This window comes from Macaca thibetana, chromosome 3, assembly GCF_024542745.1.
Source record: "Macaca thibetana thibetana isolate TM-01 chromosome 3, ASM2454274v1, whole genome shotgun sequence".
In the NCBI taxonomy this organism is placed as follows: domain Eukaryota; kingdom Metazoa; phylum Chordata; class Mammalia; order Primates; family Cercopithecidae; genus Macaca; species Macaca thibetana.
In genome coordinates, this window is record NC_065580.1 from 166,398,961 (window position 1) to 166,422,081 (window position 23,121).

General features: G+C 35.0%; 2 protein-coding genes across 2 annotated transcripts in view; both read left to right on the forward strand.

Annotated features, from left to right (window-relative positions):
• TIAM1 (TIAM Rac1 associated GEF 1) overlaps positions 1-23,121 on the forward strand; it is a 1,375,699-nt gene that overhangs the window by 1,045,659 nt on the left and 306,919 nt on the right. The gene's annotated exons all lie outside the window — the stretch shown is intronic.
• LOC126951721 (keratin-associated protein 22-2) lies at positions 13,710-14,001 on the forward strand. Its single transcript, XM_050786127.1, has one exon. The coding sequence runs from the start codon at positions 13,734-13,736 to the stop codon at positions 13,908-13,910; it is 177 nt and encodes a 58-aa protein (XP_050642084.1). The 5' UTR covers positions 13,710-13,733; the 3' UTR covers positions 13,911-14,001.

Sequence of the window (23,121 nt, forward strand, 5' to 3'; positions counted from 1 at the left end):
TATTACCAAATATTTGGGAATTTTTTTTCACTTGTCCAAGGTTTTATTCATGTGGAGCAACTCACGCTCTTGGCAACTTAATCTGTGTTGAGTCTTTCTATACATATACATACACATATATAAAAGTGTATATATAGGTGTGTGTGTGTGTATATATATATATGTACTTTAAGATCTGGGATACATATGCAGAATATGCAGGTTTGTTACATAGTATACATGTGCCATGGTGGTTTTTGCACCCATCAACCCACAATCTACATTAGGTATTTCTCCTAATGGTATTCTTCCTCTTGCCCCCTATCCCTTGACAGGCCCTGGTGTTTGATGTTCCCCTCCCTGTGCCCATATGTTCTCATTGTTCAACTCCCACGTATGAGTGAGAACATGCAGTGTTTGGTTTTCTGTTCCTGTGTTAGTTTGCTGAAAATGATGGTTTCCAGCTTCATCCATGTCCCTGCAAAGGACATGAACTCATTCTTTTTCATGGCTGCATAGTATTCCATGGTGTATATGTGCCACATTTTCTTAATCCAGTCTAACATTGATGGGCATGGGCATTTGGGTTGGTTCTAAGTCTTTACTGTTGTGAATGGTGCTGCAGTAAACATACCTGCACGTGTGTCTTTTTTCTGTTACTGATTTGTAGCTTAATTTCTTAAGGGTCTGAAAACATACTCTACTTAATTCTTTAAATTTTCTATAAGTTGTTTACACAATAGGTTGTTTATTTTGGTGAATGTTTTATGTATACTTGAAAAGAATATGTATTCTGAGATAATGAGGGTAGTGTGTTCTATAAATATAATTAATGTCAAGTTGGTTGTTGGTGGGTTCAATTATTTATTTTTTTTGTTGAACATCTGTCTACCTCTCATATTGATTACTTAGAAAAGAGAGTTAGAGTTTCCAATGTAATTGTAGATGTGACTGTTTCTTCTTTTAATTCTATCAGTTTTTGCTTCATGTATTTTTTAGCTTTTTTGATAGATCTGTACACATTAAGGATTTTTATGGATTCTGGGTGAAATGACCCTTTTATAGTCATATAATATTCTTCTTTATTGCCGGCATTTTTCAGTGTCCTGAGTATAATTTGTCTGATATTAAGACAGTCATTCTCACTTTATTTTCATTATTGTTTGCAGAGTGTAGCTTTCTCTATCTTTTCCTCTGTCTTTTTATTAGTTCTCTGTTTTTTACTTTTATATTTGAGGTGATTTTCTTATACATGATATGTAGATGGGTCTGATTTTATGCAATTTGGCAATCTGTGCCTTTAAATTGTACATTTAGACTATTTACATGCTATGTAATTACTGCAATGATCAAAATTAGGTTTAACATTTTATTATTTGCTTCTGTTTTCTGTTTCTCTTTTCTCACTTTACTGACTTACTTTGTGTTTTAATAGTTTTAGTATTATGTTTTAATTTATCTGGTGGCTTTTTAGGTTGGTGCAAAAGTAATCTCAGTTTTTGCCATTACTTTCAATGGCAAAAACCGCCATCACTTTTGCATCAACCTAGTATTTGAGGTTAATCCAGAGGTTACAATATATGTAACTAATCTTTTACAATATTTTCAGAGTTAATATTTTACTACTTTAGCTAAAAGAGATTAGTCTTACAAATGTATAAGTTCTTTATCTCTTTTTGTTACACTTGTCATCCATATATTACAGCAACATACCTTCAAACCCCCTCATTCAACATTAAAACTTTTTAATTTCCACAGATATATGAATTTTAAAGGACTTAAAAGAAAAAAAATTCTATTTACCCAACTGTTTACAATTTTCTATTGATTTTCCTTTATTCATGAAGTTACTAGTTTCTCTTTAGCACCATTTTCCTGACAAACTTTCTTTAGCATTTTGGGTTTTATTTTTTATTTTTTAGAAATGTCTCTTGGACTCTTTTATCTGAGAATGATTTTATTTTGCTTTTGTTACTGAGGATATTATTGTTAAATATAAAATATGAGGTTCTTTTCTCTCAGCACTTCAGCTATATCTTCCACTGTCTTTTGGACTCTACTGTTTCTCATGATAAATGCTCAGTAATGTATTTGTTTCTGCAAATAATGTTTTAGTCCAACTTTCAAAATTTTTGTTATTAGAAGCTTGATTATGTTACATCCAGACATAATTTCATTTGATTTTATTCTGATTGGGATTTACAACTTCTTGACTCTGTAAATGTATGTATTTTATCAGATTTATATTTTAAAACATTATTTCTTCAAATATGATTTCTGTACAAATCTGTCTTTCCTCCATTTGAGATTTCAATGCCATGAATGTTAAAAATTTTAATATGTTTTACATATTCCTGAGGCTCTATTTATATTTTAAAATCTCAAGACAAACAAAAGTATAGAATCACATCAAATAGCTTTAAACTTAAATACATATGTTAGAAAAGATTTTACCTTTACAAAAAAATTAAACTAGTTTAAGGCTTGTAAAAGTTAGGTGGATGCATGGTCGATTTAAATTCCTTTACCTCTTGTTCTAAAAATATTTAAAAACTTCTTGTTTAAATATGCTCCAAATAAAAATTAGAAGGTGTGAATCGTGTCAGCAATCACATATTCTAAAGGACTTTAGAGAAATGAAGTTTTTGGCATCATAACACTTGGAATATATAGTGGTTTTAGGCACTGCTTAACTAAATAGACAAATATTACCTTTTTAAATTCTAGCAACAACCCACCATGACACATGTCATCATTGCCTTACCAGAGCAGAGAACTGAGAGTTTCAAGGTTGTTATTTTCTTGTTATCCCAAATCAAGGATGTCATGTGGTAGAATGTTTTTTCTATAAGTATCTTTTGGTAGAATCATTTTTGTAAAGTATAAAAATATAAAAAATATTATATGTTAAAAGAAGATATCACCCAAATAGGAAAATTGTTTCATTTAATTAACCTGGGGAAAAAAGGATAAATACTGAGCTTTAAATGAAAAGAAAACCAAATTTGTTGTTCTAGATTGAACAAGTTTATTAGGAAAACAGAGAAAAGACTTGTGCATAAAAAAAGACAGGATCTGTGACTGTGTCATCCCAGTGAAAGCCCATATAAGAATTCACAGGATGAATTTCACCTTCTCCCATTTTCCATGAGTTATATTCAGGAAAATAAAAGTTTCAGAGAGTAGATCCAGAGGACATCGGAGAAAAAGTCTTCAGCAAAGTCACATCAGAAACCTATGATGTGAGAGACTTATCACCCTAGCATGAGGCTCCAAACACATGGAGTTTGTAATTGTTGAATCCCAGTGTCACAGGATAGAGGGTGAGAGTGTCCCATGGTGTCCTCAATAGTAGTAGCCAAAGCTGGAGCCATAGCCAGAGCCTCATCCATAGCCACAGCCACAGAGGGAGTGGGAGCCATAGCCATAGCCACAGCCCAGTCTGCGGAAGCCGCAGCCACAGTTAGAGCCATAGCCACAGCCCAGGCCTCTATAGCTATAGCCCAGGCCTCCATAGCCACAGCACCCATAGCCACGGCCGCCATACTGGTTTCCATAGTAACTTCCACACATGGTGTTTGTTGTTGAGGTTGTTCTTAGGTAGGAAGCAGTGTAGGTGACTTCAGTATGGACACTTCCCTGGCAGAGGGCCTTTTATATGCTACACAATGGGTGGGATCCACTAGAGGTGTCATGCCGTTGGCAAGATTTTATTTAGTTTGTTGTTTCTCAGCCATGAAATAAAGCTTCGGAAGTATTAAGCAAACTTGTTTTGTTTGGCCTGTCAGTTTGGACTCCCCTTATCCATTTGAGGGTTTCAGTGAGAGGAGATCTCACGTTCACACTCATGTAATCCTGCCTCAAAGTAGACTTTCATTTTAGCATTCTATAACCATTCCTTATACTACAAAACAATACTCTCCTTAGTCACAGTCTTATTTACTCTTGGTTCCAATAGTTTCATTATTTTAAAAAATCTTTCACAAGAAAAGGTGATTCATGAGTTTTTCTTCTCTCTTGATGCAAATTAGTTTTATTCCTTTGGTATTCATTTTCTTTTTTTTACTGAATGTGTCTTTTGTCCCTCATGATGATTATATTTCAACTAATTAGTATTTTTAGAAATACAACTCTGGGAAAATGCATTATACTTTTCTATTTATACAAATGAGTCGAATTCTAATTTATGTTCAATTTGTACTGAATTACTACAAAATAAATTATTTGTTGGAATCTAATGTTTCCACCTTTTCCTCCAAAATTAAGTATACATTGATTAGTTAATATTCTAATCAATATTTTGATTGGTTAACATTCTAATTAATATTAGAATTATATTCTAAGTAACTACCCACTGAGCTTAAGATGATATACTTATTTTTATCAATGTATTAGACAGAGGTCTCTTCCTTTATCAAGATATCTAGTGATTATTCTCTTTGTGACTTGACATGCTGAGCTCCCTTGCGTAACTCTAGAATTAGTACTATCTTCATTCAATTAGTATAATAATTTTCCAGAGTTGAGGCACAAGCAAAGTGGGAGTAGTATCAGATTTTAGTTAAAAATATGCTTTCTTGTCTTTAAGAGAGTGAGTGTGGGAGATGACATTATCCACTTTCCCATGTATAATCTATCAATTGATTTTTGATATTCTGATGATGGTTCTGAGCTAAAATACTTTTATGTATCTTTTTATATAATCTTAGGCAGTATGGAGAGTAGAATCTAGTAACAGTTTCTGTAGCAGTGAAGCAGCTACAAGATATTGGACACCTTGTGTATTTTAATCAACTCCCTTCTAGAAATCATAGGAATGAAATGCAAAAATTTTTAAATTTCCCAACACATTTCCTTTGATAAATATATCAAATAAGTAAAACAAAAAAGTATTTTAATAAAATAGGATATTTTCATACTAATGATCAGATCAAACACATTCATCTATTTATCCAATATGTGTTTTTGAATGTTCTTTCTATGTGAGTGTCTTGGTAGCTTCATTTTTATGAAATGGACACATTTTTATAACATCTTATTCCCTACTGGCTGGATTGAAATATTGGTATTAGTGGACATATTCTCTACATTATTTCAAACTCCCATACAGAAATAACAGTAGACTCAGATTATCACAGTGCAAAGTCAGTCAAAAAATAACTTTGAATTACTTTTCAGTTAAAAAGTAATTGAATTAACATGATCAGACTTTCTCTAAGCTATCTAAGTTCTTAGAAAATCACCTAAAATTGGTATAAATAAATTGCTATATTCAATTAAAATAGTTATTAAATATATTTTATGTGTGTGTGCAATACAACATTCCTAATAACGCTTACTAAGTTATTTCTCCATAGAATTTACTTCCTGAAGTTAATTTGTTTCTTCTGAAGAATTGACTTTCTCTCTCTCTAATCTTAATAGGGAGAGCTTCGTACACGATGAGGTTCCTTTAAAAAAAAATTGTGTGCTGTAATTTTTTGATCTATAATGAATTCTTAAGTACGTTCCATATAAGAAAAGACCAAAACAAGCCCTCTTGGACTCCTCAATGCTCTCTGGATTGAGGAAAAATCTCCCATTGTCTTATTCTGCTTCATTGCAAAATTTCACATGTATTTCCACGTTGGATTTCTAGTCTCTTTAACTCCAAACACTTTTTGGTCTTTGATTCTCACCACTCTATGATAACAACTCCTACAGGAATATTCTAGACTTCAATTTGCCAAATTTATAGTTTAATTCTTCTTAATTTTACTAAGTCTCTGAGTAGCACTCAGATTTGCCTATCTCTCTTTTCACTCTTGAAATCTCTACAACCTTTCCCTTCATCCTGCTACACATATTTGGTTTAATTCCAATCACACCAGCTGCTCATTTTCAGCATATCTTCTCTCTTATTTTTTCAGATTTTGCCGTCAAATGTGAGAGATTCCAGCTAGGCACTTGCTCCTCTTATAGTCTATCTGGAGACTATGGAAAAATTCATTTCCTGAATTAATCTCAAATTTTTCCTTCCTTCCTTCCCTCCCTTCCTTCCTCCCTCCTTCCCTCCCTTCCTTCCTTCCTTCCTTCCTTCCTTCCTTCCTTCTTTCCTTCCTTCCTTCCTTCTTTCCTTCCTTCCTTCTTTCCTTCCTTCCTTCCTTCCCTCCCTCCCTCCCTCCCCTCCCTCCCTCCCTCTTTCTCTCTCTCTCTTTCTTCCTTCCTTCCTTCCTCTCTCTCTTTCTCTTTCTTTCTTTCTTTTTTTCTTTTTTTTTCTTTCTTTCTTTCTTTCTTTCTTTCTTTCTTTCTTTCTTTCTTTCTTTCTTTCTTTCTTTCTTTCTCTCTCTCTCTCTCTCTCTCTCTCTCTTTCTCTCTTTTCTTTCTTTTCTTTCTTTCTTGTTATACCAGGAGATACACAAGATCAGTAAATCTTTGAATGTTTCTGAAGTTGATTTTTAAACTCAAATTTCTAACAGAATAAGTCTTTCCCTTTTTATATAACCATGGTCTGTAGGTTTAAACTTCAGTGACTCTAATTATTGCTTTGGAACATATACAAAATGATAGGCACATATTTATGTAACATTTTACTCAAAGTAAGTATTACTCCACAAAAAATTAATAAGGCATCTTATCATTCAGTAATTTACAAACTAACTCTTCCACCATGCCCTTTTCGCCACAATATTTTTATCCTTCTCTACCCTCTTGAAGTCATCCTTTTGTTCCAAAGGCTGCATATATGCAGATACACAAGAATATATTTTAGGCAAAAAAAAGGAAAAAAGATTTTGAAAAGGTGATATCCATATAGGTTATATGATCTCATGGTCGCTAGCAATATAGTTTAAATTTGGCACCCAGCCACCAATGTAGGAGAAGAATCTCTCATTAACGGCACAAGATTTTGTTACCGGTATCCTGACATAGTAATGTTGTCTTGGATATATTGGTTGGGAGGAATATTTGAGATGGTTTAAATTTTTGTGATGATTTTAATGCCAATTAGTTTGAAACATGAGTCCAACAGTGCATGTGGTTTGCCCCACATACCACTCAGGTGCTATTTAAGGCCCTGTGCAGATTAGAAACCTACAGCTCTAGCATGTGACCCTGCTATACAACTGAGCCTATCTTTATTGACACCGTGGGCTTTTACAGCAAGTACTATGGTAGCCCGGGCTATGGCTATGAAGGCCTGGACTGTGGCCATGGCTGTGGCTATGGTGACTATGGATATGCCTGCTACCGCCCATGCCGCTAGGGAAGGTCCTGGTCTTTCAGCTGCTTCTGAGAAATTCAAGATTGGTGATCTCTTTAGATCATTCTCTTATGAGGCGCTGTGTTTACTTCTGCATTATTTATAATAACAATGTTATTGTCTGTTCAAACAATGAAAATTGCATCTTAGCAATATCAGAATTTTTTTGATCTAAATTACTGGGAGTTTACGAAAACTTTAGAAAAATATTTCTTTCATGTTGTGCTACTCTATCATTAAATATAAATAATTTTAGCCATTTTTAAGGAAAATATTTAAATCTATTTTTTATTAAAGATAATCTTTTTTGCAAACCTACAGCATTTTTATTTATTTCAATTTTTATGAGTGTGTATGTATGTATACATATTTATGTGTGTGAGATTATTGATACTTTGGCTTCTATAATTGTCAATGTACATGTATCAGTCCTAACTATTAACTATATTTAACCAGTGCCTTTTTCATATGTGCTTTCATGAGCAGATCCAAGGGCTACTGTGATCTACTTTGATCTAATCAATGCCTGTGACTTGGTTCAACCAAATAGCATATAGTAAAGGTGATTGAATATGCATGTATATATACATATATGTATATATGATTGTATGTGATTGCCACAAAAGATTGCAGCACCCATCTTGTTAGAATCTCTCTCTTCCTCTATTCTTTGATTTGAGAAAATGAATGACCATATTTAGCAACCCACATTGTAGGGAACTAAGGAAGCCTCTTGGGCTCTCCAGCAGACAGCATGCAAACACTCTCAGCCAACGGTCAGAGCTGAGACCTGCAATTATTCAGCCACAAGGAACTGAATTCTGCCAACAAGTACATGCTCTTGGAAGTGGGTCCTTCCTCAGGTGAACCTCAAATAAAACTGCAGACCTGACCGACACCTTGATTGCTTCATTGTGAGACCCTGAAACTTTCAGTCCATACCTGAAAATGCTGCTTTTAATTATTATGGTCCATCGTGTAGGACAAACAGATTTACAACCTACTACTACCTTATGAAATAATAGATTGTAAAAATATTCCTGAGGTGGTTTTTCATTAGAATATATTTTCATATTATAAAACAGAAGGATATCACAGCAACATTCATTTATTTTGGAGATATCATAAATACAAAAATTGTGGAAGTTATTTTCTTTATTATTTACCATGTGCCTTACAATACTTAACCTAAATTGTACCTAATATTGCATATAGTGGTGATACTTATCCACATCACAAATATTATTCCTCAGTAAGGAAGGAATAATAAGAGAAGGAAATTGAAGTTTACAAAACTTGTGTCACTTTTCTCAGACAATTTATTTTGGACCTGAAAAGAAACTAATCTAGAAATAGTAAGAAAAAAATATCTCCATAGGGGTACAATTCACTTTTCTTGCAAAGTCAGTCCAAAAACTGTCAGAACTGGAAGTCCTAGCCAGAGCAATTAGGCAAGAGAAAAAATGAAAGGCATCCAAATAGGAACAGAATGAGTAAGATTATCTCTTTTCTTTAAAGATATGATTCTGTGCCTAGAAATCCATAAAGACTCCACCAAAAGCCACCTAGAACTTATAAATGACTTCAGTAAAATTTCAGGATATAAAATCAATGCACAAAAAATCGGTAGTGTTTCTATACACTGAAAATGTTCCATCTGAGAGATGGTTCAAAGATGCAATCATATTTACAATAGCCACTCACACAAAATAAAATATCTTGGAACACATTTAACCAAGAAGGTGAAAGATCTCTGCAAAATATTGCTGAAAGAAATCATAAATGATACAAACAAATGAAAAAAACATTGCATGCTCTTGTATGGGAAGAATCAGTATCATTAATATGTCCATACTGCCAAAAGCAATCTACAGATTCAGTGTCACTTCTATAAAACGACTAGCATCATTTTTCACAGAATAAGGAAAATCTACTCTAAAATTTATGTGGAATCAAATAAGAGCCTTTTCTTTCTTTTCTAAGGAAAAAGAACCAAGCTAGAGGCATCACATTACCCAACTTCAAACTATGCTGGAAGGCTATAGTAACCAAAACAGCATGATACTGGTATAAAAACTGATGCATAGACCAATGTAATAGGATAGACAACACAGAAATAAAGCCACACACCTACAACCATCTGAACTCTGACAAAGTTGATAATGACAAGCAATGGGGAAAGGACTCCCTATTCAATAAATGGTGATGGGATAACTGACTAACCATAGGCAGAAAATTTAAATTAGAGACCTACATTCCCCCATATGCAAAAATTAACTCAAGATGGGTTAAAGATCTAAATGTGAGACCTAAAACTATAAAAGTCCTAGAAGAAAACCTAGGAAATATGATTCTGGACATAGGCTTTGGCAAAGAATTTTTGGCTAAGTTCTCAAAAGCAATTGCAACAAAAACAGAAGTGGACCTAATTAAACTAAAGCACTTCTGCATAGCAAAAGAAACTGTCAACAGAGTAAACACATAGCTACAGAATGGGAGGAATTATTTACAAATACTACATCCAACAAAAGTCTAATATCCAGAATCTATCGGAATCCTAAACAAGTCAGCAAGCAAAAAACAACCCCTTAAAACATGGGCAAAAGGCATGAGCAGGCATTTCTCACAAGGCTGTATAAAATCAGCCAACAAATATATAAAAAATGCATAACGTTAGTGACCAGTCAAAACGTTATTATTAAAAAAGTCAAAAACAAAAAGATGCTGGTGAGGTTGTGGAGAAAAGAGAATGCTTATACACTGTTGATGGGAATATAAATTAGTCCAGTCACTGTGGAAAGCATCTGGAGATTTCTCAAAGAACTTAAAGCAGAACTATCATTCGACCCAGCAATCCCATTACTGGGTATATACCCAAATGAAAAAAAAATGTTCTACCAAAAAGATACATGCATTTGTCTGTTCATCACTGTGCTATTCACAATAGCAAAGACATGGAATCAACTCAGATGTCTATCAATAGTTGATGAAAGACAATGTGTTTCATATGCATCTTGGAATACTATGTAGCCACAAGAAAGAGTGAAATCATATTCTTTGCAGCAACATGGGTGCAGCTGAAGGAGATTATCCCAAGCACATCAATGCAGGAACAGAAAATCAAATACCACAGGTTTTCACTTATAAGTGGGAGCTAAAACTTGAGTGCACATGTATATAAACATGCAAGCAATAGACACTGGGATTGTTGGAGTGGGGATGGTGGTGGGTGGTAAGGATTGAAAAACTACCTTTCACATATTACCTCAGTGGCATGCAATTCACCCATGTAACAAATATACACATATAAACCTTGAACCTAAAATAAGAGTAGAAAAAAATAATGATAAAAGAAAAAATGAAAGAAAAGGAAATTTTGGACAATAAATAATAGATACAAACACCAAGTTTTCTCTTGTGGATTAAATGTGTTTATTAGGTCAGCAGAGAAACAAACTGCAGCATGAAAGTCATCAAAGGAGTCACTGTGACACCATCATCCTGATAAAAGGAGAAGTGACAGGTGAACTTCACCTTATCCCACTTCATGATGGAAACTCAGGGTATTTTTGGGTTACCTGGTAGGTCAACAACAGATCACATTACACTTCCACGGCAGGATATCATCAATCAAGGGAAAGGCTCAGAGCATGTGGGCTTCAGAATTGGCGAATCCCAATGTCACAGGATAGAGGGTGAGAGTCTCCCATGGTGTCCTCAATAGTAGTGGCCAAAGCTGGAGCCGGAGCCAGAGCCAGATCTGCATCTATAGCCACAGCCACAGAAGAAGCAGGAGTCATAGCCATAGCCACAGCCACAGCCATGGCTCAGGCCTCCATAGCCACAGCCACAGAAGGGGCCATAGCCACAGCCCAGGCCTCCATAGCCACAGCCACAGAAGGAGCCACAGCCACGGCCCAGGCCTCCATAGCCACAGCCACAGAAGGAGCCACAGCCACAGGAGGAGCCACAGCCACGGCCCAGGCCTCCGTAGCCACAGCCACAGGAGGAGCCACAGCCACGGCCCAGGCCTCTGTGGCCACAGCCACAGGAGGAGCCACAGCCACGGCCCAGGCCTCCATAGCCACAGCCACAGGAGGAGCCACAGCCATGGCCCAGGCCTCCATAGCCACAGCCACAGGAGGAAGCCACAGCCACGGCCCAGGCCTCCGTAGCCACAGCCACAGGAGGAGCCATAGCCACGGCCCAGGCCTCCATAACCACAGCCACAGAAAGAGACATAGCCACAGCCCAGTCCTCCATAGCCACAATCCAGGCCTCCATAGCCACAGCCCAGGCCTCTGTAGCCATAGCACCCATAGCCAAGGCTGCCATCGTATTTCTGTAGTAGTTACCACACATGGTGTTGGTTGTTGAGGTTGTCCTTGGGTAGGAAGGAGTGTAGGTGACTTCAGTATCGACATTTCCCCTGCAGAGGGCCTTTTATATGCCTCAGTGAATCAGAACATAGCGTGCCCCTGCAAAAATATCTCTAAAGACCTTTCATTGTGCTGAGAAGTTCTGGCCCTTACTTATCTCTCTGATTTCCTATCCTACTACTCTCCTCCATTTATCTATAATGCTCAAACTCCACTGACTTTTTGACTTTTAAAATGCAGCAGGTTTCTTCTCACAATAAGGCCCTGGCCTCTGCACTTACTGATTTCTCTTTCTTAGAATAATACCAAGAATATTTGACTATTTGAATATTTCTATTCAATTGAAATGTTAACTTCCCAGAGATACTTTTAATGGCCACCTTATATTAATTAGTCTACCTCCAGTAACTGAATTTAATGTAACTCCGTGAGTTGTATTATCCTCACAGGATTCTTCACTGTTAGAATCTATTTCATTCATTTTTAAAATCAGTCTCTCTACCCCTTCTGTCTCAGTTGTAACCTCCAGAAAGTGGAGACTTTGCCTATTTTGTTCATCTGCTCAATCTGCATTTCTTATAACAGTGCCTGACACAGCAGATTCTTAATAAAGATTTGATGAATTAGTGAAAAAATAACCAATGAATGACGTGATGCAACTTTCTATACTCAAATTCTGTGTTGAATAATCACCATCTTTGTTCTATGCTTGGGGTAACTGGGGATAAATTCATGTACTCTGGGATCCTTTTGGATCATATGCAAACCAGTGGAGGAATTTATCACAGTGATTTTTTTTCTGCTTTGAGAATCCATGCCTTTTCTAATTGTTAAGGTGGTGGTATATATCCACTAACGTTTATGAACTACTGTGTGCAGTTCCGCAGTTCTGATTATATGCTCTACTTACCTCTTATTGATACGATACCTCGCTAGTCTCATATTGATCTACAAAGTATGATCCCTATGTTGATCATTGGTAGTTCTGCTACATTTAAGAGTAGCAAATGAATGAATATGCACTATTATTTGTTTATATTTTATTCTCATTGCTTTATCATAATTAATGACTCGTAATTCATTAATAATATTTAATAAGTAGATGGAATAAACATGATAAATTATCACAGGGAGCTTCATAGAAAGTCAACTCTCATAATTAAGGCTATCACTAGAATGCATTTGGGCCAGAAATGTGGTTTTCAAGATGTTATTCTATCCAAGTCACCACTTTAAAAAATAGTAACAGGAATTCTGCTAGAAGATGAAAAGTATCTTTACAATACTTTTGGAAATTTGGAATTAATATATTTTAAAATAAGCAAATTCATTCAATATAAAAAGAAGTTAAAATATGTGAATATAATGTGTCAGGAGAGGAAAACATGAATATTGAGACACGGTGGGTAATTGTTTGTAATTGCCTTCTCAGATGCAAAGAGAACACCACAACTACTAATATAACCAAAGTGAGGATGATGGAAGAGGAAAAACTTTACTACTCCAAGAACATAAACTAAGTATGAACTTGGAAGAAAATTTTTAGTCCTATTGATTAAGAAATAAATTAATCAAAACATACAGACATATTTGCAAGTAAATCTAGACATTTTCATCAGCTTCCTCACTACATAGACAACTTTCCCTAAGGTTGCCATGGAAGGCTATGGCTCCTTCTGTGGCTGTGGCTATGGAGGCTTGGGCCTGGCCACTCTGTGGTTTGAAGACTGCATTTATGGAGGTAGAGGAGGATATTGGAAAAGAAAAAAGAAATGTTTCAAGAGGCAGGAAATACAAGCTTTATGTGATCACGCGGAAGCTAATCATCAAGTTTAAGTTGGGATTTTCAGTAAGCAAAAGCCACAAAATTAAGAGAATATCTCCTTAAGGCTCATGATTTTACTTGTTAGCATCCTGACACATAGCAATATTAATATTTTCTTGGACATATGGCTAAGAGATTCTTGAGATCTTTTTTAATCTTAATGCAAATTAGTTGTGAGAATGAGTCTAATGTAGATTGTGGTTTGCTTCACATATAACTCAGGTTGGATAAACTAATTTGTGCAAATCAGGGGAGTCAAATTTCAGAAACTACTGTCTGCTCAATTGAACTTCCAACTTCTGACACCATGTGCTACTACCACAACTATTATGGTAGCCTGGACTATGGCTGCAGCTATGGCTCTGAATATGGTGACTCTGGTTATGCCTGCAACTTTCCAAGCTCCTATGGAAGGTTCCTACTGGCTCCTACAAAGAAATTCCAATTGCCAGTCACTTTGAGTCATTTTCTTGTGATGCACTAATTGCATCAACAGGGTTGTTTATGGATTAATTATTGTCTGTCCAATTTTAACTAAATCTAATTATTGATTACCAGAGGTCATATTTGCATTGAATTGGTGAAATTTCCCACCAGTTAGTAGGAAAATCCTCTGAGATGTTGTTACTTTTATGTGTTTGTTTGTATCTATTATAATATTAACAATTTCCATGCAGGAAAACTTATAAATTTGCATTTTAATAAATATCACTTTCACAATATGTATTGCTTATCACATTTATTCATTTCTCTTTATCATTTGTGTATCTGTGTGTGTGTGTGAAAGAGAGACAGAAAAAGGGAGAAACAGAGAGAGTGAAATTGCTACCTGTGGCTATTTTAGTTAGTGACGTGACAAAACAGGCAAGGCATGACTGATGTTTTTCCAACAATGTTTGTATAAAAGTATTTTCAAGTGCAGTTTCAAGAATACTGTCCTCTATATTGATCTAATGCAAGTTTCATTTTAGAAAAATTCAATGTTTGACCTAGGTAATTGGCAAAACCAGTAGCACTATTACCCACCAACCTATTTTCTATTGCAATTTTCTCTCTCCTAATAGTCTACATTTAAACACGTGCTTCTGTACTGATATAACTCCAGCCCTGCATTGGGTACTCTGACCTCTTTTCACTCACTCTTGTAGATGAGAATCCTCTATATGAAGCTGATTGGTATGCCTGATAATCCTGTGTTTCCACAGCAAAGATTACCTCATTTATAGGTCTAAATGACTCTTTTGAGTTCTTCTAACTCTGATCATCTTCTAGCAGAATTCCTGTTACTGTTTTTTAAAGTGGTGACTTGGATAGAATAACATCTTGAAAACCACATTTCTGGCCCAAATGCATTCTAGTGATACCCTTAATTATGAGAGTTGACTTTCTGTGAAGCTCCCTGTGATAATTTATCATGTTTATTCCATCCACTTATTAAATATTATTAATGAATTACGAGTCATTAATTATGATAAAGCAATGAGAATAAAATATAAACAAATAATAGTGCATATTCATTCATTTGCTACTCTTACATGTAGCAGAACTACCAATGATCAACGTAGGGGTCACACTTTGTGATCAATATGAGTCGAGCGAAGTATCTCCTCGGCCCCCAAGTGCAGGCTTTCTGAAAGCAAACAGAAGTAAAAACACTGTATTACTGTCCATTCCTTCCTTCCTGGAGTGAGAAAGTCAATCCAATAGCAGTTCCAACCCGACCTGCCCCATCAGTGACTGGACAGAGAAGTTGGTGATCATTCCTCTGGTAAAAAAAGAAAATAAGAGGGAAGTGATTCCATTTTAACTAAGATATAGCTTGGGCCTCTGCTCATTATTTGCATAAATTATCCCATTTAATGGACTAGCAAACTTAAATGTTAAACATTTTAATTTCTATTGCAGTCATGCTAAATTAAATCAACTTTTAGAAAGGTAAAACTGAAAGATTGTTGGTGAAATTGTGCAGGATTGAAAATTTGTGTTTATTCCTGTACACAATTCTTGATACAAGTTAGTGCTCTCGTATCAAGACTGATGGAGGCCACTATACTTTGTATAGTATTTCATAATTATTAACTTATTGTGCAAATGGGTATCAATGCATTCATTGTGGCAGTTTGGAACACCAGATTTAAAATCAATAAAACATTATATATCAAAAATGATACAACATGCATATTGGTACTAAATATACACATCATATGTTGTTATTTATTTAGAGTTACGGGAAGTTCAAAAAAAGAACAAACTAATCAGTAATAAAAGTGAGACTAGGGGTACCTCTGGGCAGGAGGGTATTGGATAAGAAAGGAGCTCAGCGGAATCTTCTGGGCGGAGGAAATGTTTTGTATTTTGATCTAATTAATGGTTATATGGGTGTATACATATATAAAAATCCATTAAGTTGTATATGTAAGATTAGTGCCCTTTACTATATGCATATTAGGAATGAATTAAAAGCTGAAACAGTGAAATGAAACGAGATATTTAAAACTATGTCACTATCATAGGACAGAAAATTAAATTAATTAATATAGAAATTCCAGGGGAAAAAAAGATGGACAGTTTGGTAAATAATGTAAGAACTGTCCGGCATTTTGAGAAAGTGTGTATACGTGTGTGTGTGTGTTTATGTATATGTTCGTGTGTGTGTGAAAAAATATTTTTTTCTTCCAGTAACAACCATGATTTTCAGGGGTAAAAAATACCTAAATATAAGAAAATAAATATTAACATTGCTAAAATTCTAGGAGTGACCTGCCTACTGAAAATGTAAAATCCAATTACTGTAAGTTGTTAATTGACTTTATTTTATAAAAATACTAACTCTTTCCTCTATTGCAAAAGTCAGTTACACAAGACTAAAAGAAAATCCTGGATTGTAAAAAGTTAATTATTATGTATCAGCTATTTTTAAAAGGGGAACAACACACACTGGGACCTTTTGGAGGGTGGAAGGTGGGAGAAGAAAGAGGACCAGGAAAAATAAGTCATGGGTACTAGGCTTAATACCTGGGTGATAAAATAATCTGTACTACAAACCCCCGTGACACAAATTTACCTATGTAACAAACCTGCATTTGTACCCCCGAGCATAACATAAAAGTTAAAAAAAACTCTATAATACATACAATTTACAAAAGGAAAAGATGCGAATAGCCAACAATTATATGCAAAGGTTTTTACTCTATCTAGTAATAAAATATACTGATATTGAATCACAGTACAAATTTTTTTCTACTGACTGGTTAAAAATTAAAATGACTGATAATATATAAAAGCTCAGATAGGGGAAAATGAGTGTTTTATTGTATTTTTAGGATATAGAATTTTATAAACATGTGGAGCCAATTTTCAATAATTATAGCTATTTTATTTGTTGCTTATGTATTTATTTTGAAACAGGTATCTCTCTCTGTTGCCCAGGCTGAGTGCTCTGATGCAATCGCAACTCACCACAACATCTAACTTTTAGTCTCTGGAGATCCTCCTGCCTCTGACTCCTGAGTAGCTGCAGTTACAGGCATAAGCCACCATGCCTGGCAATTGTACCTATTTTAAATAAACATTTTAGGAAGACCTTCCAGAGGAGCATTAACAAAAGAATAAATATTAAATATGAACACATATATATAATATATACATATATAACACATATTATATAGACACATTATACACCATATATATGTCTATAAATGCATATGTATGGCTTATTCATTTAGGAAAATACCAGAAATTTGAAAATAAACTTTATTGGAATATGGTTTATATAAAATAAAATGCACTTTAAGATCAGATTTTTCTGAACATAGACAAATATATAACTGTAAAACTGTCACCACCACCACAATGAAGATATCAAAATTTTCCATAATCCCAAACTTTCTCTGATACATCTTAGAAGTAAATCCTTACCCTAAACCAGTCCCCAAGTAGCCACTGATATGATTTGTACCACAATAGATTACTTCGGTCGTTTCTAAATGTACATAACAATGATATAATGCAGAGTACTTCTATGATTTATTCTTATTTTGGTGTGTGTCAGTATTCCCTTCCTTATTATGGTTGAGAAGCATCCCATTGAATGGATTAAATAATTTATTTATCCATTTACCTGTTTCTGACTTTTTTTAAAGGTTGGAGTTAATATGAATATGATGGACATATAGGGGTGGGTCATATGGTAAAAGTATGCTTAACTTTATTTGCTGCATTTTTATTCTGAGGATGTACAATTTGCATTCCGTTTTCAATGCATGAGCATTCTAATTCCTCCACATTCTCACCAGCACTTTGCATTGTCATGCTTTTGCATTTCAGTCATTTTGTAAAGTGTTTAGTGGTTTTTCATTTTGGTTTTAAGTTGAAGACTCAAAATGTTGTGCATCATTTCATGTGAACATTGGCCACCCACATATCCTCTTTTGTGAAGCACTTGTTCAAATCTTTTGCCCTTTTTGTTGAATTGGTTTTCTTCTGATTATTTGGTTATAAAAGCTTAAAATAAGGGGGAAAAAAGGAAAGAACAGATGAGCCATAAAATAAGTATAGATTATTTTCTAAGTTTGTGGCTCATCTATTCTTTCCTTTTTCCTCTTTTTCCTGTTTTTATTTAGATTAATTGATGTTTTAGCATTTTGTTTTTGCCACTATTTGTTTATTAGACATGACTACATTTATTATAGAAACATCTGCTTTAAGGACTGTGATATGCATCTCAATTAACACACTACCATTTCATGCGTGATGTATTAACCTTGTGGCAGTATGCTTACTTCCCACCATCCTTTGCTATCGTTGTTATAAATTTTACTTTTATATGTCATAAACTCCATAAATCATGTTTATTCTTTTGATTACGGTTGATTACTCAAGAAACTAAACATTTTATAAAATGTTTTCATTTTACCTGTATATAGATTATGATAATCATCGTGTGTGTGTGTGTGTGTGTGTGTGTTCTTGTTACTTGGTTCCTGTTGAGCTTCTTTGGTCTTTGGAATTATAGGTGTTTTTTTGGAAATTTTCAGCCATTTATTTTTCAAGACTTTTTCTGATTCCCACCTCTTCTAAATATAAATAATGTTTCATTTTGTATATCAAGTTGATTGGGTTAAGGGATACTCAGATTACTGGTAAAATGTTCTTTTGGGTGTGTCTATGAAGGTTTTCTAGGAGAGATTAGCATCTGAATCACTAGATTGAGTTAAGAAGATCCCTCTCAATGGATCTACGTCTCAATGCAGGTGGACATAAATCAGTCTGTTCCGTGACTAAATAGAGTAAAGCGGCAAAAGAGAGGCACATTCACTCTCTAATTAAGCTGAGACACCTATCTTCTCCTGTGTTTGGCCATGAGTGCTCCTCATTCTCAGAGTTTTGGACTCAGACGGAGATTTATACCGTGCCCTCTCACCCCAGTTCTCAAGTCTTTGGACTTGGACTAAATCACGCCACTGGATTTTTCTGACTGTCCAGCTTACAGATGGCAAACGATGGGACTTCGCAGCCTCCATAGCTATATGACAGCCAATTCGTACAATCAATGTCTCTTCCTCATTCTCAACTGTACATATATAAATATATATGTACATATAGAAATTGCCCTGTTTCTCTGTCCTATAGATGTTTATACAAGGTATAAACATACAGACCACTACGCAGTATTGTTCCAGAGATAACTGAGGATCTGATCATTATTTTTGTTAAGTTCATTTTTTCTCTCTGTAAGTTTTGATAATCTCTATTGCTCAGTTTTTAAATTCACTCACCTTTTCTTCTGCAATGTTAAACATGATTTTAATATCATTCTTTGAATTCTTATGTCAGTATGACATGTATTTTTAATATGTAGATTTCAAATTTTTTATCTTCCACTTCTCGTTTTCATGAATTCCTTTACGTCCTTCAGCATATTTATCACACTTCTTTTAAGGTCTCAATATACTCATTCTATCATCTCTGTTATTTCTGGTTTTGTTTTACTGACTTATTTTGTTTCCAAACATTGACAACTCTTTTCTGTTTCTTTACTTGCCTAATAATATTACTTGCCAACGTTAGTGATCTATTTTTCAGAATGTAGATTTTGTTGTCTTTCTTTAAGTAGTGTGAATGTCAGTTTTACTGGTAGTTAAATTACTTTCGTGTTCCTTGATAGTTTCACAACTTGGTGCATCCAATTTAACCTTCACTGCAGTGCCAGTTGACTGAATTAGTGCGGTTCCCTTTTTGGGGGATCTGCTTTTCAGTAAAGTGTCTCTACTCTGATTCGAAGAACTCAGCTGTATCTCCCAGTCCTCCATGAGTTCTGGAGACTATTTAGCTTGCACACACTCAGCTGTTCTTTGCTCCTCCTCAGGGAGTTTCGCTGTTCACTTCGTGTCTTAGTGTTCAACAAAGCTTGCTCGTGAGGACCACTCTGTAAATAACTAGATTTCTTTCTTTGTGCAGTCTTTTATCTGTTCTTACTCTAAATGTACAGCCACTCTTTAGACTCTTACATCTTTGTCCTCAACACAATAAGATTATTGTGCTTTCACTGCCTGAAATGCAGGTGCTGTGATTTGAATGTGTCCCCTGAGGTCCATATATTAGAAACTGAATCATCAATGCAACGTGACTGTGAGGTAGGACCTGTGAGAGTTTGTTAGGTCATGGGGGCTCACTGGTGGATGACTGCTGTTAGGTAGGAGTGACATCCTGAAAAAAGGATGAGTTTTGTGCCCTTCTTCACTCTCACATGCCCTCTTGCCCTTCTGCCTCTGCCATGGGATGGTACAGCAAGATCTCCCTTGCCAGCTCTGGGACCCTCAACTGTGGACTTTCCAGTCTCCAGAACTGTAAAAAATGAATCTCTGTTCTTTATAAATGCTCCAATTTCAGACATTCTGTTAGAGGAGCACAAAATGACTAAGAGAGTAGGCCTGAGAGAATTATAGGGAGAAAGCTTGGTGATGATAGGACTCAAATAGCTTGCTTCCCTTTTTAGGGCATTGTAGTCCTAAACTAGCTACTGTACAATTTTTGAGAACAATTATTTCACATATTTTGTCCAGCTTAATATAGTGGGAAGACAAGTCCAAGACTAGTTATTCTGATGTGGCTGTAAGTTACAGTTTTTCTTCTATATGCTTTTTAAAAAATAATGAGACAGAATTCTGTTATTATTTTGAAAATTACATTCTGTTTTAAGTCAAAAAGCAAATTGAATAATACTATGTAAAAATCACGCAATTTTCTTAAAACAATTTTCTAAAACAATTTTCTTAAAACAAATGTTAAACAATATTTAACATTTATTGAGACATAATTCATATGATTGATTCCTTAAATGGTAATAAGATGTAATTCTTAGAACAAGAGAGTAAGTGTCAAAAAAGGACTTTTTTGTCCTTTGTTGATATATTATTTCTTACCAGTATTGAGCAATAACTTTGCACGAAGGTTGGCTCTTCCAAAAGTGTCTAGCATAGGAACAGCATTTATCCTCTGTTGGTTTCAGTTGTTAGCAGAAAGATTTTCACACTGTGCATCTGAGACTCTGCAAGTTAAGTGAGTTCATGTTCTGAATAGGGGGCCTTTGTCGGGCTCTCCTCATTACTTTCTCTTACAACAGATGTGGTGTGCCCTTGTTGACATCCAATTTCAACTCTCTTATTTCATGTAGTATTCTAAAGAGCGTCGTTAAAATTCTTTAACAGTAAAAAAATATATAATCTGCAGGTGTTTCATTGTCTTCTCCCTCAAAGTTTTCTATCTTCTGGGAGGAGGAAATGCCCATCTTGGAGTAGCATGCTCGTTAATACCAGAAAATTGTCACAGATGTTCGTCTGTTTAAATGAAGCAAAAAACATGGCTCAACGTGACGACAGTAGGTATTGTCCCCAAAGGGTCATTTCCTTGTTGTCTGAGATATAATGATATTCCACAATATGGGATTGATTCAAAAAATCATTAAATCATAAAATATTTTGGGAATCTTATACAGTCAACAAAATGATCGTTAAAATGTTGATGCCATTAGAAAATATGACTTAGTAATACTAAAGAAAAAGCCCAGCCTAAAAATGTGTATGCAGAATAATTTCAAAATATGTTAAAATAGAAGTGGAAAAATATAGGAAGAATATACATGAAAATATTGGTATTGATTATTGTAGGGCAATGGAAATGTAAATGTTTTACTTCCTTTTCATTTATTACCTTGGTGTGAAAGTTATTGAGGTTTTTGCTATTAAAAGTAATGACATAAAATGCGATAACGTTTGCACCAACCTAATGTTTTCCATTTTTTCCTAAAATAAATCTCCACATCTTACTAATCATAAATCGTATTTATTAAACTCACACATCAGCCTTAAATTTTATTTGAATTTAAATGATAACGCGTTACATACCAGAAAATATAAGGACCATGATATTACTCATTAAAATGAGATTCTTCTTATTGATACTAACAGTTTTTTAACTTTGTATAAGCTGATATGAGCAAAATGAATGTTGGTTTGTATTTATTTACTTCTTTTTCTTAAAATCTTTTTTCTTGGGATTTTAAAGTCCAGTAAAATTTTTTATAGATGTAAAATATATCTTCTATTTATTCCCCTTTTCCTCCAGAGATAACATCACAAGAAATAATAGTGGATAAAACAAAGAATTTTATAGCTGGGCATGGTGGTGCATGCCTGTAATCCCAGTTACTCAGGAGGCTGAGGCAAGAGAATTGCTTGAGCTCAGGTGGTGGAGGTTGCAGTGAGCCGATATGGCATGCCCCTGCACTCCAGCCTGGGCAACAGAGTGAGACTCTGTCTCAAAACAAAACAAAACAACAAAATAACAAAACAAAAACCAAGGAATTTCATTTGTCGACATAAAAATGAAGTTAATTTCAAAAAGTTTTTACCAATTTAATATTTAATAATCCATGATTTATTTTTAGAAAGTTAGTTATAGCGTATTAACCTCTGACAACACTGCAAAAAGTTGACTAAATGGAAAAATAACAACAAAAGTACAGTAATACATTCTGCTTCATGATCTCTTCATCTGATGTCAGAAGTTCATTTCCGGCTTTCGAAATTATTTCAGACCAAAATTCTACCAAATATTTTGCACTGTGTAAAATGGGTCAACATTTTTCCACCTTCCACTTAGAGCTTTGTCCCCTGCCCACCACATTAATCTAGAAGCAATTACAGATATCTCTTTTTAAATATATTAATATTCTCCCTTTTGTAACAATTTCTGCATAGTCAGCTTTGCTCAGGTGACAATTTCAGCCTCATAGCTAACTACAAAAATGAGTCATTGTTTCTCACTCATGTTACACGTTTGGGTCAACTGCTGTGTGTCTTCTTTTCCTGTTTTCCCCTCCTGGGACCCAGGCAGAAGGAACAGCCTTGCTTGAGGACATTTCATGGCAACAGAGAAAGGCAAGATTGCTGGCAAAACTTGTGGTATCTCTGAAAGGGTGCATTCAGATGTGATGTCAAGCACATCTCCTTGTATTCCTTGAGCAAACATGTCACATAGTAAACCCAACATCGGTGGAATTCTGAACGTATGCTTTCCTTACAGCGCAAACAAGAAAGAATACTGGGGAACAATGATACAGTTTACTACACGTGCAGCTTCATGTGCAGCTGTAGATGCTGGTCTGCTGAAAGTTTGATCAAATACACTTGCAA

What these genes read in the sequence shown, in the direction of transcription:
- LOC126951721 (XM_050786127.1), top strand. Translation starts at nt 13,734, where the DNA reads ATGTGCTACTACCACAACTATTATGGTAGCCTGGACTATGGCTGCAGC.